This window comes from Trichogramma pretiosum, unplaced genomic scaffold (genome assembly GCF_000599845.2).
Source record: "Trichogramma pretiosum strain Unisexual culture from Peru unplaced genomic scaffold, Tpre_2.0 scaffold28, whole genome shotgun sequence".
Taxonomy (NCBI): Eukaryota; Metazoa; Arthropoda; class Insecta; order Hymenoptera; family Trichogrammatidae; genus Trichogramma; species Trichogramma pretiosum.
The window spans coordinates 1,545,166-1,561,653 of NW_019641710.1; the positions used below are offsets into that span (position 1 = coordinate 1,545,166).

The 16,488-nt window shown below is 32.1% G+C and overlaps 5 protein-coding genes across 10 annotated transcripts in view; 3 read left to right on the forward strand and 2 right to left on the reverse strand.

Annotated features, from left to right (window-relative positions):
• The window catches only part of LOC106658891 (TOX high mobility group box family member 3-like), a 178,976-nt gene extending 165,249 nt beyond the window's left edge, over positions 1-13,727 (forward strand). For all 6 annotated transcript variants that reach the window (XM_014381045.2, XM_014381044.2, XM_014381041.2 and 3 more), the window contains 4 exons: positions 2,049-2,474; positions 8,315-8,419; positions 9,884-10,194; positions 10,277-13,727. In XM_014381045.2, the coding sequence (XP_014236531.1) occupies positions 2,049-2,474; positions 8,315-8,419; positions 9,884-10,194; positions 10,277-10,343 (909 nt within the window). In that variant the 3' untranslated portion in view covers positions 10,344-13,727. The remainder of the gene's footprint in view (positions 1-2,048; positions 2,475-8,314; positions 8,420-9,883; positions 10,195-10,276) is intronic.
• On the forward strand, positions 2,481-4,030 carry LOC111694572 (spore coat protein SP96-like). The gene is made up of 2 exons (XM_023463217.1): positions 2,481-3,264; positions 3,487-4,030. Exons 1-2 carry the CDS (start codon positions 3,222-3,224, stop codon positions 3,684-3,686), a joined length of 243 nt encoding a protein of 80 aa, XP_023318985.1. The 5' UTR covers positions 2,481-3,221; the 3' UTR covers positions 3,687-4,030.
• On the reverse strand, positions 5,728-6,586 carry LOC111694573 (spore coat protein SP96-like). Its single transcript, XM_023463218.1, has 2 exons — positions 6,494-6,586; positions 5,728-6,271 (listed from the first exon to the last, which is right to left on the reverse strand). Exons 1-2 carry the CDS (start codon positions 6,534-6,536, stop codon positions 6,072-6,074), a joined length of 243 nt encoding a protein of 80 aa, XP_023318986.1. The 5' UTR covers positions 6,537-6,586; the 3' UTR covers positions 5,728-6,071.
• On the reverse strand, positions 13,145-14,938 carry LOC106658895 (histone H2B). Its single transcript, XM_014381050.2, has one exon. The coding sequence runs from the start codon at positions 14,911-14,913 to the stop codon at positions 14,539-14,541; it is 375 nt and encodes a 124-aa protein (XP_014236536.1). The 5' UTR covers positions 14,914-14,938; the 3' UTR covers positions 13,145-14,538.
• Positions 14,939-15,135: 197 nt separating this feature from the next.
• Positions 15,136-16,355, forward strand: LOC106658894 (histone H2A). The gene has a single exon (XM_014381049.2). It carries the CDS (start codon positions 15,170-15,172, stop codon positions 15,548-15,550), a length of 381 nt encoding a protein of 126 aa, XP_014236535.1. The 5' UTR covers positions 15,136-15,169; the 3' UTR covers positions 15,551-16,355.
• The last annotated feature ends 133 nt before the right edge of the window (positions 16,356-16,488 follow it).

The following is a 16,488-nucleotide window of genomic DNA, read 5'->3' on the forward strand; positions in this document are numbered from 1 at the left end:
TCAGAATTTATTATATACATTATCTCTCAAGAATTTCCTCGAAATGTTATTAAATTTTCTCCGCGCATAGCAATATGTATATGGTATAGCTTTTTGCTCGAAATATCAAACTGAATAATTTACGAATAAAATAAAAAAAATAGTAAAAATAAAAGCAAATAAATTTCATCTATTTCCACGATGAATGAGCGACTTGATATATGAGTAATTCTGTAGAAATCGGCAAACTTTGACCATTGAATTCGAAAATATATCGATATGTAAAAATAAATTTTATACTAATTTAACGCCACAAAACAACAGAAATTTGGTCTTTTCTTAATGCATATAAAGAACACGAAGTTGAACAGGGAATTTTCAAAGCGGTTGTATTGAAATGCAAAATGTTTAGAGACTATTGTAATATTTAATACAGTTAACCCTGATTCCCAAATGAAAACTAAAAAAGTTGATGCCTTTAAAATGCGTTCATGTGTGCCTGACAAATTGAATGAAAATGAAACTGTTTTCTTGCAGGACATTAATTATCATTTATTCAGAGAATTCCCCATATAGTGTAATGTAATTCACTATTTATAAGACTTTAAGCTTGACTTTATCGATTTTGAATTTGCTTTCATTTCATGTGCGCGTGTGCTGTGTCTTTTTTCCCTCCACTCTATCTTATTTCCCTCTCTTCCTCTTGTTCTATCAAGGACGATAAATGATGTCTTTGTTCAACAAAGTTAAGCCAAACAGCACAGAGAGGTTTTCCGCTGTGAATAGAACATTATTTTTCATAACGATCTTCTATCTAATATGCGATCATGCAACACACACCCACACGCACACACACTAACATGATCATACTTTTTATTTTATATTTTTTATCTTTGAAATAAAACTTACAAAATTCGGATGCATGATTTTAACCTACGAAGTCTTGTCGCAGAAATGATAAATATATATAAAAAAAGAAATTCTTTATGAACATAATATCCTTTTGATTTATTCTGGGTTAATTTAGACAAAAAAATTACTTTTCAAGCTCAAAAGGTTTCACGAACACATCCAATTTCAGCTGATTATCTCTGTCTTTCCTCTTCCTTCTCCTCTCTTCTGACTCTCCCTCTCTCTATCCCATTCCCATTCGCAATTAGCCCATCCATTGTAATTTCCGTGAGCAATTTATGATTATTTCACAAGTAATAGCGCAACCCGTGCATTTTTCACTCCCTCCCCTCCCCCCCCTCATTCTCCCTCTTTCTTTCGCTCTTTCTTTCTCATTCTATCTCTCTTTTTCATGTAATTAAAGCGTCGTTTGCAATTTAAATCACTAGTTCTCTTTCTTTTTACAGCGTAGAACTCGTGTCATTACTTAATCGATCGATTTTTTTACATACACACTCGTTGCTTAAAAGTTTCAGGCGTAATTGTAATTATATGAGCCAGCGAGGATAGAAAAAACGACTATGTTAATTATGAAGATACTCTTAGTGAACATTTAATTATAACCAATCATTACCTGCAATCATCTTCAAGCTTAAAAAATATTTACAATAACTGTAGTTAACTACAAGATATTACTGTAAACATAAATGATTCTCTGAAGGAAATGAAATTTGTAATATTATTATGTTTATGTGCTTTCACGGTTACTAAAACTTTTAAGTTAAAACATCAAAAATATATTTTCTCAAAATATTAGCAATCATTCACTTAAAATGATTTTCTTATCATAAGTTCAAGTTTAAAGCATAATTAAAATGTCTATTTTCACATATTGGTTGCCACCCAAACTAAAGAAAAAATATTTTCTTGTACTATTAAAATTATTTACAATCTATTGTTAGAGATAAATTATTGATATGTTCAAATTTTAATAACAATATTTTCATTCGATCTCACACTTCAAGGTATCGTTTTCAATAAACACTGTATAGACCAACTAAATTAAAAATATATCCGAAAAAAGTTACAGGCTTTAATTTGTGCTAAATTAAATACCAATTTTTTTGTTTACATTGAATGGAAAAAATATTTATCTTGTTTTCAAATTTATTCTCTAGGTATACAAAAAGAAAACAGAAGCCGCTAAAAAGGAATATTTGAAAGCCCTTGCAGCCTATCGAGCCTCGCTAGTTCAAAAGAGTGGCGAGGAGCAACAAGCTGCCCAACAAGCCCAACAACAAGCTCAACAGCAGGCTGCTCAACAAGCTCAGCAACAAGCTCAGCAACAGCAACAAGTTCAGCAACAGCAGCAGGTGGTCCAGCAGCAGCAACAACAAGTTCAACAGCAACAACAAGTTGCGTACGGTAGTTACGTTGCTCCTTACGGCGCTCCAAGTGGTCAAGTCACACCTGGTCAAGTTCCTTATCAGGTTTATAGTCCACAACCGCCCTCACCTCAACAGCAACAGCAAATGAACGCGATCAAAAAATCACCTCATCATCTTTCTCCAAATGCGCACATGCAACCGAGTCCACACCAACAGGTAAGATTGAGAAATTTATTATCGTACAATAATAATTTTAAATTTTAAAATTTATAGCTATGTTAAATACATTTCTTGAATGTTTTGTAAACAAAGCCTGATATAAACATATAATGTATCTGATCAAAAATTGATAAAAAAAAAGAGCAAAAAATCATCACAGTTAATTCAATAGTCTGTTGTTATAAATTCAAGTATTATGTTTATGCCTTTTTTCTAATAAATAAACTACCAAATCTTTTCATAAGAGTTGAATTAATTTTAAGATGAACGACAAGGTGGAGTTTCGTATTTAATATCCACTCTGAAAATAAAGCTCTAGATTATTAATATTCACTGCGGGATAAACCCAGAAATATGAAGCTTGATAAATTAGCAGGTAGTAGAGGAAGATAGATAAAGAGAAGCTCGACATAATTATAGCAGTTATTTTGCTACATAAGGAATAGACTGCATACATAATATATCGTCGCCCCAGCGCAAAAACCGCACTAATAAAGTCGAGAGGCAAAAACATGCCTTAATCGCGGGCGACAGCATAGCGAGTGCTTAGTGGCGCTCAGCGGCAAGAACGTGTCTTATTTGAGCGCAGCGGCAAGAAGGTGTCTAATCGGCGCCGAATCTTTTGCGCTTCGATTTTAAGTTGGCAGCACTGTTAGACATCACCAGCTCAACTCGGCAGAGTCACGCGCTTTTGCCTTCGTCTGCAGTTCACTGTTTGTATATCACTGTTTGTATTGAAAATGTATGGTCGTTGCGTTGTGCTGTGTCGCTGCATCAAGTCAAACAGGTAAGTATGAATTGTTCATCTAGTTTCTAATATAATTATTTGTTGCAATTCTATATCTAACCTTAAACAAAACGATACTGTTGCAATACTTTGTTGCAATTTCTATAATACTCTTTCTATATTTCATATTCTTCTTTATATAATCTTACTAATAAGTTACCTATTTTTGCAACTTCTAATGTTTTTTTTGTGTTGCATATGACTGGTGGCAATTGCATCCAGAGTATGCGAAGAAGCAGGTAGCAGGCAAAAATAATTTGAATGCTGTGTCAAAGACAGCAACGACCATAACAGTTGCAGCATCAATAACAACAGCAACAACATCAAGCTCAACAAAGACAGCAACGACAATAACAGAGGCAGCATCAACAACAACAGCAACAACAAGCTCAGCTGTCAAAAGGGTTGGTTTGAGAGTTTAAGGCATAAAGAGTCGATCAAGACTGAGATAGACACAAATGCTGTCAGTACAAACGCAACACCTCAGATCTGTTCACAGTTTGTGCAAAACAGTTCTGAGGTATAGAGTTTGTACGTTGCCAATACAATTTTCAACTATGACTCAGTTCCTTTAGATTATTTTTTTTTTGCAAATAAAACTTATGTTTACAAAATATTCATATTATTCAATTATATATCAAACAATTATATTTATAAGTTTGGATCTGCTTTTTCAATAATGTTTACAATAATTGTTGTTCAAAAACAGTTCTGCGGTGTCGAGTTTGTATAGTGCCAATATAATTTTTAACTATGACTCAATTCCTTCAGATTATTTATTTTGTAAATAAAACTTATGTTTACAAAATATTCAAATTATTTCATTGTGTGGCACAAACAATTATATTTATTAAGTTTGGATCTGCTTTTTTAATAATGTGTAGAATAATTCAATTTGTTCAAAAATAGGCAAAGTTAGTTTGTATTATAGTTTCGCATAGTTAATGTATTTTTTTCTTATATATAAAAATGATTTGTACTTTTTTTACAGCACTTTGTACGTACAACTTGTAATTATTATTGTATATATTGAAAATAATTTAGAAAAAATATTTTTTCATATACTTATATTACCTAAAAACATTAAATAAAATTTGTTTTACAATTTGTATTTTCTATATTCAATAGAAAGACTTGTTTTATTATTTATATATATACTAACTTGTAAAAGTGATATTCGTTTCTGATCGCCATCAAATTTTTTAATTGTTTTCATTAATTTATCACTATTTTTAGAAAAAAGAATTTTATAATTTAAAATATGCGTTCGAATAACGATCTAAATTGTAAAAGACCACTATTTAATGTACGATGCACATATCAAAGGGCCGTTGGTGAAAATTTGAATTTTTGTTCGATTATTCAAACTATGATCAGCATCGTGACAAGCTCAGTTGCTTATGATACGTGGATTTAACATTTGCTTTCAAATAACGATCTGCGTTGTGAGAGATCAGTAGCTCAGTGTACGATGCATATATCGAAGGGCCGTTGGTAAAATTTTGAATTAGTGTTCGATTATTCAAACGATCAGTATCGCGAATAGCTCAGTCGTTCATCANATTCTTGACTTCCACTCATTTTTTTTTAATATTATTATGGAACTTAAACGACAATTGAAAAAAACCAATTGTGTGAACACCTTGGTTAAGTGCACTGATCCACGAATGATGAACGACTGAGCTATTCGCGATACTGATCGTTTGAATAATCGAACACTAATTCAAAATTTTACCAACGGCCCTTCGATATATGCATCGTACACTGAGCTACTGATCTCTCACAACGCAGATCGTTATTTGAAAGCAAATGTTAAATCCACGTATCATAAGCAACTGAGCTTGTCACGATGCTGATCATAGTTTGAATAATCGAACAAAAATTCAAATTTTCACCAACGGCCCTTTGATATGTGCATCGTACATTAAATAGTGGTCTTTTACAATTTAGATCGTTATTCGAACGCATATTTTAAATTATAAAATTCTTTTTTCTAAAAATAGTGATAAATTAATGAAAACAATTAAAAAATTTGATGGCGATCAGAAACGAATATCACTTTTACAAGTTAGTATATATATAAATAATAAAACAAGTCTTTCTATTGAATATAGAAAATACAAATTGTAAAACAAATTTTATTTAATGTTTTTAGGTAATATAAGTATATGAAAAAATATTTTTTCTAAATTATTTTCAATATATACAATAATAATTACAAGTTGTACGTACAAAGTGCTGTAAAAAAAGTACAAATCATTTTTATATATAAGAAAAAAATACATTAACTATGCGAAACTATAATACAAACTAACTTTGCCTATTTTTGAACAAATTGAATTATTCTACACATTATTAAAAAAGCAGATCCAAACTTAATAAATATAATTGTTTGTGCCACACAATGAAATAATTTGAATATTTTGTAAACATAAGTTTTATTTACAAAATAAATAATCTGAAGGAATTGAGTCATAGTTAAAAATTATATTGGCACTATACAAACTCGACACCGCAGAACTGTTTTTGAACAACAATTATTGTAAACATTATTGAAAAAGCAGATCCAAACTTATAAATATAATTGTTTGATATATAATTGAATAATATGAATATTTTGTAAACATAAGTTTTATTTGCAAAAAAAAAATAATCTAAAGGAACTGAGTCATAGTTGAAAATTGTATTGGCAACGTACAAACTCTATACCTCAGAACTGTTTTGCACAAACTGTGAACAGATCTGAGGTGTTGCGTTTGTACTGACAGCATTTGTGTCTATCTCAGTCTTGATCGACTCTTTATGCCTTAAACTCTCAAACCAACCCTTTTGACAGCTGAGCTTGTTGTTGCTGTTGTTGTTGATGCTGCCTCTGTTATTGTCGTTGCTGTCTTTGTTGAGCTTGATGTTGTTGCTGTTGTTATTGATGCTGCAACTGTTATGGTCGTTGCTGTCTTTGACACAGCATTCAAATTATTTTTGCCTGCTACCTGCTTCTTCGCATACTCTGGATGCAATTGCCACCAGTCATATGCAACACAAAAAAAACATTAGAAGTTGCAAAAATAGGTAACTTATTAGTAAGATTATATAAAGAAGAATATGAAATATAGAAAGAGTATTATAGAAATTGCAACAAAGTATTGCAACAGTATCGTTTTGTTTAAGGTTAGATATAGAATTGCAACAAATAATTATATTAGAAACTAGATGAACAATTCATACTTACCTGTTTGACTTGATGCAGCGACACAGCACAACGCAACGACCATACATTTTCAATACAAACAGTGATATACAAACAGTGAACTGCAGACGAAGGCAAAAGCGCGTAACTCTGCCGAGTTGAGCTGGTGATGTATAACAGTGCTGCCAACTTAAAATCGAAGCGCAAAAGATTCGGCGCCGATTAGACACCTTCTTGCCGCTGCGCTCAAATAAGACACGTTCTTGCCGCTGAGCGCCACTAAGCACTCGCTATGCTGTCGCCCGCGATTAAGGCATGTTTTTGCCTCTCGACTTTATTAGTGCGGTTTTTGCGCTGGGGCGACGATATTATGTATAAAGGTATTTTGTGGATTGAATTGCCAATTAACAGCGTGTAAATAGTAATTACAAGTAAAATTTATCAAAGGAAGAAGAAAATCATGATTTGTAACGTATGAGAAAATATATATGCATCCCTCCTTGCTTATTTTAAGGTACTACGTTCCGCAAGCTTTGAATTCAATGTCAATATAACGTTCGGAGCTTTGATATTATATAATAAAAGGGATTCCGATGACGAAGAGTGTCAATATTTATTTAGTATGCAAAAGCACCTCGTATTTATTATTTTTGTTGGAAAATATAGATGTTTCATTGATTCTAATTTTAATGACAAGAAAATATCATTTCTTACTATCAATTGAATAAAACTCTAAATTAAATGAAATCAATAGAATTGCTTGCTCACGCTATACCGGTAGCTAGAGACTGTTTTGACACGCTAATTAAATTTTAATCGAGTTTACTATTACTGGCGTTTCAATCTCTCCATCCTTTACCCTTGGTTTAATTCTCATTATGCTTAATTGAGTTTTTATAAGAGCCCATACATTTTTTGTTTTCACTTGATTAATCATTGGTATTGACTCTTATTTTATTTTCATGTAAAAGTTCGTTGATTCAAAATATTTTTCGCTGGGTAATGTAATTTGATGATATTTAAGCGAAGAAAAGTATGCAGCGCAATGTAAAGTCGAGTATCCAGTTTTATTCAATAAGACATAATTTAATTGTTTAGCCTTGCATTAAATTACTACTCGTATACATTGAATAACAGAAAATTAAATTGAATACAAAAAGCAAAGACAATTTTTTGCAAACTTAAATGACGATAAAAAGTTGCTTGAAAGATGTACACGTTTCAACTTTTAGAATCAATAAAGTCATGTGTATAAATATACTGCTGTTACTCAAAAGCGAAAAAATGTACTTTTCAGAGTAACAATGTAGGTAGATGTTTTGAAAGAACTTTTCGAGAAGCTCAACTACAAAAATCCTCTTGTATTAAACATTTTCCTCACACTGACAATCTGTTTTGCTATTAAGTTTGAAAGACATTTGATGCACGAAAAGCTGCAGGAGTTCTCTTTTAAGCACTTCAGTCGTAGATCTTAATGAGCACATTTCAAAATGAAGAACAACGCGAGTCTTATAACTGTACAATAAGTCGAAAATATAAATCCCTTTAATATCTTCGCTATTTTGCAATTTGAATGTCGACACGGGCTGCGCAAACGTTGATATATTCTTCTACGAAACTCGGAAATTTATAGATTTGGTTTTTCAATCGCTCTGGTTAGTATTTACCTGAATTTTGAGTAAGTCACACACGAGTGCATAACGATATGTAACGAGTTGTAAATGTATGAAAGTAAATCTGTATTCAACATTCTTTCTAAATTATACGTGTACAGACAGTAATTTCATTAGGACGTAATTTTAGAAAATTTTAAATATTGTCGTTTGTTTTAAAACGAAGCTAAAATGAATTTTATTTTTGCAGGCAATGATGGCAAATCCGATGGCACCGCCACCTCACATGGCACAGCAGCACTTGCAACAGCAGCAGCAGGTCTCGCAGCAGCAAGCGCAGCAGTACATGCAGCAGGTCAGTGAACCCTTCAGATCTATATAAATATATATGTATACATTGTATATGCATTGCGTGGAAGTCCGTTCCTACAGCGCATACAATATCATCTCTCGAACACCAATACAATAGTGAATTATTTCCATTACACTTTTCTCTGGGTAATTTTATCATGAACTTTTTTATTTCGTCATTCTACTTTTATTTCAAAATTTAATTTTTTATTCACTAATTTATAATAACTGACTTTTATAATTTTCTTCGTTTTAAAGTAAAATTGAATTCGTGAATAAAATTATTTGTAAACGAAATAAAGTAAGAAAAGGTGTATTGGACTTTATTCTTTTTTTATGACGTTCTTGAAGCGATTTTGATCGTTAACAGAAAAGTCCAATATGAGACACGAAAGAATGAAAAATGTATATTATTATGTAGTGTATATAAATGTGTATGCGTAAAAGACAAAATAAAAGAATAGCGTAAGAAAGGCATGTAAAGAGGGAAGGACGATTTGTAAGAAACAGGCTTAAACGATCGTTTCTGCACATGAAAACGTGTAAAGATTGGATCGTATTACGCAGGTTCTTTTTGTGCTTTACACACTCGCACACACACTTGCGTACGCGCACACATGTTTAGTGCATTCAATCTCTTTTCTCTCGACTCGCATTGTAACCAACTTTTTTTTTCGTTCTTTAGTGTACACTCGCGAGTTTTTGTTATATTCTCGTCCCTTTTCTTTATTGGTTCCGACGCGACCGACGAGATAAAGAGACTCTTGTGTTCTCGCGAAATGTCAGTTGATTTTCTTTTTTTTACACTCCTGTATGTTATTTGCGGAATGTAATTCTGCATTATATTCTATCATTTCAACAATACATTCAGCTGACAAATTTTCAATTTTTTTTCAAAATTTTAAATTCACACTGAATTTCACTATATGGTAAATGAGGCTTGGAAAATTCATTAAAATTTAGAACAATTATATAAATCGAAAAGAAGTTCATTTTCCAATGCTCTCTCTTTTAAACAATCAGAATATTATATACTTTCACCAGTAGGATCTTTGTCGTGCAACAAAAAAAAAACAACAGTAATAGACTTTTTTGTATACAATCGAGGCCAAAATGGCATAATAGCTGTATTTTTAGCCAATGAGAAGCAAGAAATCCCTTCCTCTCCATGAAACATGTTTCACTAAAGAGTGTTTTAAGCGGGAAGTGTAGCAACTGGCGTCAAACTCATTTGGAACTCTCAAAATAGACGCCAAACACTTTTTTCAGTTTTAAAAATAATATCATTTCTGTAATTTGTCTCATAAATAAATAAATAAATAATAATTTTAATTCTTTTCATGAATAGTATGCTTTTTAATTGTACGCTATATAACTTTCATGAACGCTCAAATTACAACGTGTAATTGACATGAATGCGCGAAAAATTGTTAGAAGCCCTGCATAACTAATTTTTTTCATTTTACAGGTGCCTCAGCAAGTACAGTCACAGCAACAGCCGATGATGCACATGAGTCCACCTCGGGGTAGCGAGCCTTTATCGAGCCCCCCTCCTCAAATGAGGCTTCAACAAGCTCAACAACCAATGCCTCAACAGCAACAGTTAAATCAGTTAAATCAGCAGCAAATGGTTCAACAACAGCTAAATCAACAGCAGCCACCACAGCCACCTCAGCCAACACATCCATGCATTCGTCACGGCTGCCAGAATCTGGCTATAACTAATAATGAGTGGGAAGATGAATATTGTAGTAATGAATGCGTGGTTAGTCATTGCAGGTATGTTCGAGATAAATATAGATTATTATATTTTCAATTCACTATATTCAGAATTATTATAACAATGATATTTTATTTTTAGAGATGTTTTTCATAACTGGGTTCCGACTAACCAAAATCCACCACAGACTTATAATGCAGTAAAATAAGTACGCTGAAATATTTCATAAGTAAATCTAGCAAAAGCGAACGAGTAATCGAATGCAGCTTACTGAACGAACTGAGGATATCTACTACAGCTGCGCAGTATAGATTTGAAAATGATTCCCGTCGTCGACTGAAATGAAAATCGAGTCTTAAAAGACCGTGTAAATAGAGCTAAGCTAAGCTTGAAGCAACAAAGTATCGACACTGTTATTTTCTTCTTCTTAACAGTTATAAAAATTTTAATCAAAATTCGTGGCCGTAAGCAGCACGTACCGTTTATTTATTTAATAATTTTTTTGTTGATACGGAAAACAGAGGCGAATTGTCACAAACAGTCTGTGGCATAAAGTTAAATTTAAATGTTGTAAGATTTAAGCTAATAGCTGCGTAAACGGGTACATGCGTTGTGTATACGTAGTAGATATTTTTTCCTATTTGTGTTAATTTTTTCATTAAAACTATTCAGTAAGAACATGTCGAGAGAAAAAAGAGAGTAACATATTATTAAAATTGAGTGAAGAGGAAATATTTCATCTTGGATGCAACATATGACGTAAAATTAAAAAAAAATCATATGCAGTGTAAATAAACGAAAAAATGCACGTTACGACGATTCCAAGATTAGCCCCGAGATTTCTTCGAAACTAATAAAAAAGAATGAATAAACAAAATCCAAGTTTAACTTAGTTAAATGTGATTAAAACACGAAATCTTTCAGACGAATGAGTATTAACCAATCATACATGTGAGATAGAAAAATGTCAAAAATATGAATACATTCTAACTTTAAAGTCTGTATAACAACTATTTTTGATTTTATGATTTTTCAAATCACAAATGTCATTGGTCATTCGTTTAAAATTAAGTCAAACGATTGTTTATACTTTTTTTTTATTTTAAGATTTGTTGAATGTATCTTTTTTTTTTGTATTTTTTTTTTTCAATATGTTGCGGCATTTGACGGCGAGAGCGCATTATTAAGTGAGAAAAAAGTAGAGTAAAATAAATGTATTACGAGATAAAAAATGCGACGTAATTATTGCAATAGATATTGATAATATATGTTCCTGAGCTCTCGCCACTTTCCCACTAAATCAATGACCCTGATCATGGGGTTTAAACATATACATAAAAACATACGTATAAATTATTTATATAAATATATAAATATAGGTGTAATGGAACGAAAAATAATGCATATATTAGTGTAAAATAAATTACGTACAGACCGGACCATTACGGTAAAAATGGATTAGATACGATATTGTACTATCTTTAAATTCGATTACTTTTAAAATACATGATTGTAGAGATTGAAATGTTAACTTTTTCATAAAAATTATAGTATTACTTTTGCTCAATTATATATAATGAGCACGTTCAATAATTTGTTTCGACATGTTAGACAGTTGCTAAATAAAAATTAATAATTAGAAAAATCTTGTAGTTGTGAGTTGTTTTTAGAAATTTTATTTTTACATTCATCACTATCACTTTTTCCTTGATAATAAATTCAGCATCGCCCATTGATAAAACTTAGAAGTGTTATCTGCATTTAATTTTCCTTTAGTTTGCTCACAATTCCGAGTACCTATTTAATTCTCTACTGAAATGTAAAAACCACTTTTTAAAGTGTCATACATAGCAGTAAATTCTAATATGATTCCTGCATTAAATTGGTAACTATCAGAAGCGAGTTCACGCGCCTATGATGCTCTTTTTTCTCTCGTGATATGTTCTCTTATCGTTCAATAAAATCTATATTATTTATTTCAATAACGTTTTCAGATGGGCTTATTACATTAAGTCCCCCTTTTTTCACATTCTTATTGTACATACAAATAAAAACTATTTGATATAGATTCATAGTATAAGACTCGAGATAATTGAATGATAGTCGATATTGTATTATATACCGATAACGTTTTATGGTATATTAAATATGAATATATTATTGATATGATTATTATGATTACTATTATTACATAAAGAGGTATAAATATATTATTACTTCGTGTTATATGAACGGCAAAATTGCTTACGTGTTTCAGCGGCTGGTTCATTTTTAGAAAAAATATGTCTTGTTAGAGATTTTAAAAATGTAACCGATTATTTTAATCAAATGAAATTTCACCAATCTTAATTACGTATCACAGAAAAAACAGCGGTTTAATCAATTCAATTGCAAGGTATTCTTGTAAGAACAATCAAAACTAAATTTTTTTAAAAAAAGTAATACCTGCAGCAATCGACGCTCAACAGTGAGTGACTTTGCCAAACAATCACGAAGCCTCCAACCAATAATTACGAATTATGAACGTAGTTATTATTGTTTATCGATTATTTAGAAAAAAGTTCAGAGTTACTAAAATGAACGGGATAATAAATCATTTTTTGAAGAAAATGAATGTATTTAGAAGTTCGTAAATGCCCATACATATAAAAACAGAAAGTATTTGCAAACTCGTTGTTTTACTCAAAATTGCAGGATCGAAATTACAAGCAACTGAAAACCAAGAGAATGGATAAGGTTCATAAAAATAAATTTTTATGTAGAATGATCTGAAAATCCCCTGTAAAAACTAACTCTATGAAATTCTTATGTATTATTTCATGCACTCATTAAAAAGAAATGAAAAAAAAACTTTTTTCGTTGAAGAGTCAATATAAAAATTAATTGTTCTCGTGATCCTGGCGGTAAATATACGTGCGAACAAACTAATAATAATTCTAGAAACTACTAAGCTATGTCAGTACTTCTAGCATTACCCATCAAAATATTGACAAGATTATAACTCAAAAATATTTTGCGTTTGTTTTTATTGCTTTCTGTACAAAGATTTCCTTATTAAACGATTTAAGCTCCAAAAGTGTACATGAGTTTTCATTTTCCTTGAATAAAACCTCTTTTTTCTTTTTTTCTTTCTAAATACATTAATAATGAGTATTTAATATATTATCGTTAATTCATTATACTAGATGAGATCATTATTTTGAGCATGAATTTTAATTGTAAATCACAATATACATGATCATATTTGTGAAAATATAAGCACTTATTGACCTCAAACCCATGCAATATTAACATGAACATTTGTAATGTAAAACGGAACTGTGATAGTAAAATTTTGGCATTAAATTGAATGAGCAACTCTTTTGAATTCAATTTTTACATCTATAATGTTTTGTGCAATATTTTTGTGAAGATAGTAAATTTAATTTACGATATTTTAACATGCCTTTGGTTTTTACAAGTCTTAATAGATCCGTTTTACAATTGCAGCGGTAATTCAATGTCCGAGTATTGCGCTTAAATATAAAAATCATATAATAAGTGTTCTTATAAATATTTAATAAGAAATACAATTGTTGATGTCAAAACAAAATGTCATTCTTATTTGAATTTTTCCTCCTTCCATTTTAGAATGTCTCGTAATTTCCGTAATTCTTTCATTTTACTTGTTTCTTCTACTCATAAACTTTAAATTGAAAATTTTATGAAGTAGAAAAATTAAGAACGGAATTATTTTAATTTGAAAAATGCTAATGACGTATAATTCTAAACATTTCTTCACACTCAGATTTTCCGCAGTCTATGAAACTCTTATCAATAAGTCAGTTGATTATAAATAAAATTTGATTAAAACCTTAAATTCAAAAATTGAATGTATAAATCAAAATATTTTTTCAAACGAGCCATGACACCAATAACCGTCATTTACCAAAAAAATTTTAGTCAAGAAGCGAAAAATGATCAAGTTTTTCATGACCCTTTACAAAGATTAAGTATTACGGCTACTTCGTTTTTAAATGATTGTGCATAATCTTACTACAGATGATGCTTACGATAGCTATATCCAACACCAATAAAATATTTTACTTTATAAAAATAGCGATTGCGATATTGTCAATATTTCTCCTGAATCTTTGAGTACTGAAAATTAAGTTTCTAAAACGAGTCGAACATCGACTATTGGGTTCAATTCGAATTTATAGGTCATATTAGTGCCACTTTTGTTTGACTACGGTTATGGAATAGATGCGTTACGAATGTAATCAAGGTTCATGATAATAAACACATTATATTTTCATCATGTTAGAATTGGTATAAATGTAGTGCATATGAAAGTCATGTTCTTACGAGAATGAATGGTGGCCCTGAGAAGGGCCGATTTATTCAAAGTTTTATAGTCCAAATTATTTCGAGCTCGTGTACTTAGTGACGGCCTTGGTGCCTTCAGAGACAGCGTGCTTGGCGAGCTCACCAGGCAAGAGAAGCCTGACGGCAGTTTGGATCTCCCGGGAGGTGATGGTCGATCTCTTGTTGTAGTGAGCCAAGCGGGAAGCTTCGGCGGCGATACGCTCGAAGATGTCATTGACGAAGCTGTTCATGATGCTCATGGCCTTGGAGGACACACCGGTGTCAGGGTGAACCTGCTTCAGTACTTTGTAGATGTAGATAGCGTAACTCTCCTTCCTCCTCTTCTTCTTGCCTTTCTTGTCGCTCTTGGAAATATTTTTCTGTGCTTTGCCAGACTTCTTGACAGCTTTGCCGCTAGTTTTAGGTGCCATGGCGAGAGTAGGGGTCTTGCGAACTCGAGAGAATACGAAAGAATGAGGAGACAAGGGTTTGCAGTCTGTATTTATATGAGTGGCTGTGCGGCGCGCGACTCAGTGTAGCATCCCCTCCATACTCACGCGCTTAGGACTAGTGAACATCTGTTCGCGCGCCATCTAGATCGTCATATAAATACTTACACGCATTGCTCATATTCTTCATTCGATCTTTGATCGTTCACGTGTAAACGTCTCTTATACCAATCAAAACATGTCAGGACGTGGCAAAGGTGGTGCTGGCAAAGCCAAGGGCAAGTCAAAGACTCGTTCAACTCGCGCTGGACTTCAATTCCCAGTCGGCAGAATCCATCGTCTGCTCCGTAAAGGAAACTACGCCGAGCGAGTAGGAGCCGGAGCTCCAGTCTACTTGGCTGCTGTCATGGAGTACTTGGCCGCTGAAGTTCTCGAGTTGGCTGGCAATGCCGCTCGTGACAACAAGAAGACCAGGATTATCCCCAGACATCTTCAGCTGGCCATCCGCAATGACGAAGAGTTGAACAAACTCTTGTCTGGCGTTACCATTGCCCAGGGTGGTGTGTTGCCCAACATCCAAGCTGTTCTCTTACCCAAAAAGACAGAAAAAAAAGCTTAAATTAATTCATCAGTTACCATCGGCCCTTTTCAGGGCCACCAAATTTTAACGTTGGTTCACTCTCTTTAAAGCTTCAACACCTAAATAAATAATGTTCAATTTTTAAGTGAAATATCACTAAGAAAAAAAACAATACCAAATTAATAAAGTTCTAGTACAATTAAAACGAATGGTAGATAGCAATAAGAGAACTCGAAGTTTTCAGAATATACTTATCGAAACGAACCTAGCAAGGTATGTTTTGAATATCAAATACTGTCCAAAAAAAGACATCGAATTGGTTATGCCCTCATGATAAAATTGTTTATCGATTTCTTTCGTACAGTAACTATTATGAAATATTTTCAACTTCAATAACTTATAATTTGACTCAACGATTAACAGATAAAGTGTATATTTATCAAGGTGACCCATAATTTATTTACGTAATTCAAAAATTGCTTGTCTGAAACTCATTCATGCGACCATAATATGAACTCCATTAAATGCCATTAAAAGTTTCATGCTTTTTACGATTCTCAACTTCATACGTGTATGTATGCACGATATACCTACGATTATGTACATACGATATATACATGTTTATGCTTGTCTTGAAAAGTCATTTGCCAATATTAGTCAAGTTATAACTTGAAATGAACGGTTAAAATACATAGTTAAAAATTAAATTAACGGTTTGACCACATAAACTTGGTTATGAAATTTGAAATTCTAATTCGACATAAATTAGCTGATACTTTTAACGCGACATTGTAATGAAGAGTGGCTAAATTGGATGTTTATTCTTCTAATTGTTTAGAAATCTAATCTTATTTGATTTGTTTGGGTGATCGATTGAGCTTCATAGGCTCTGTGCTTTCAAGTCGCACTGTTTATAATAGTGGGTTTGTAAGGAAGCTCCCAATCTAAGGTGTTATAAATGTATCACTTATATGGCA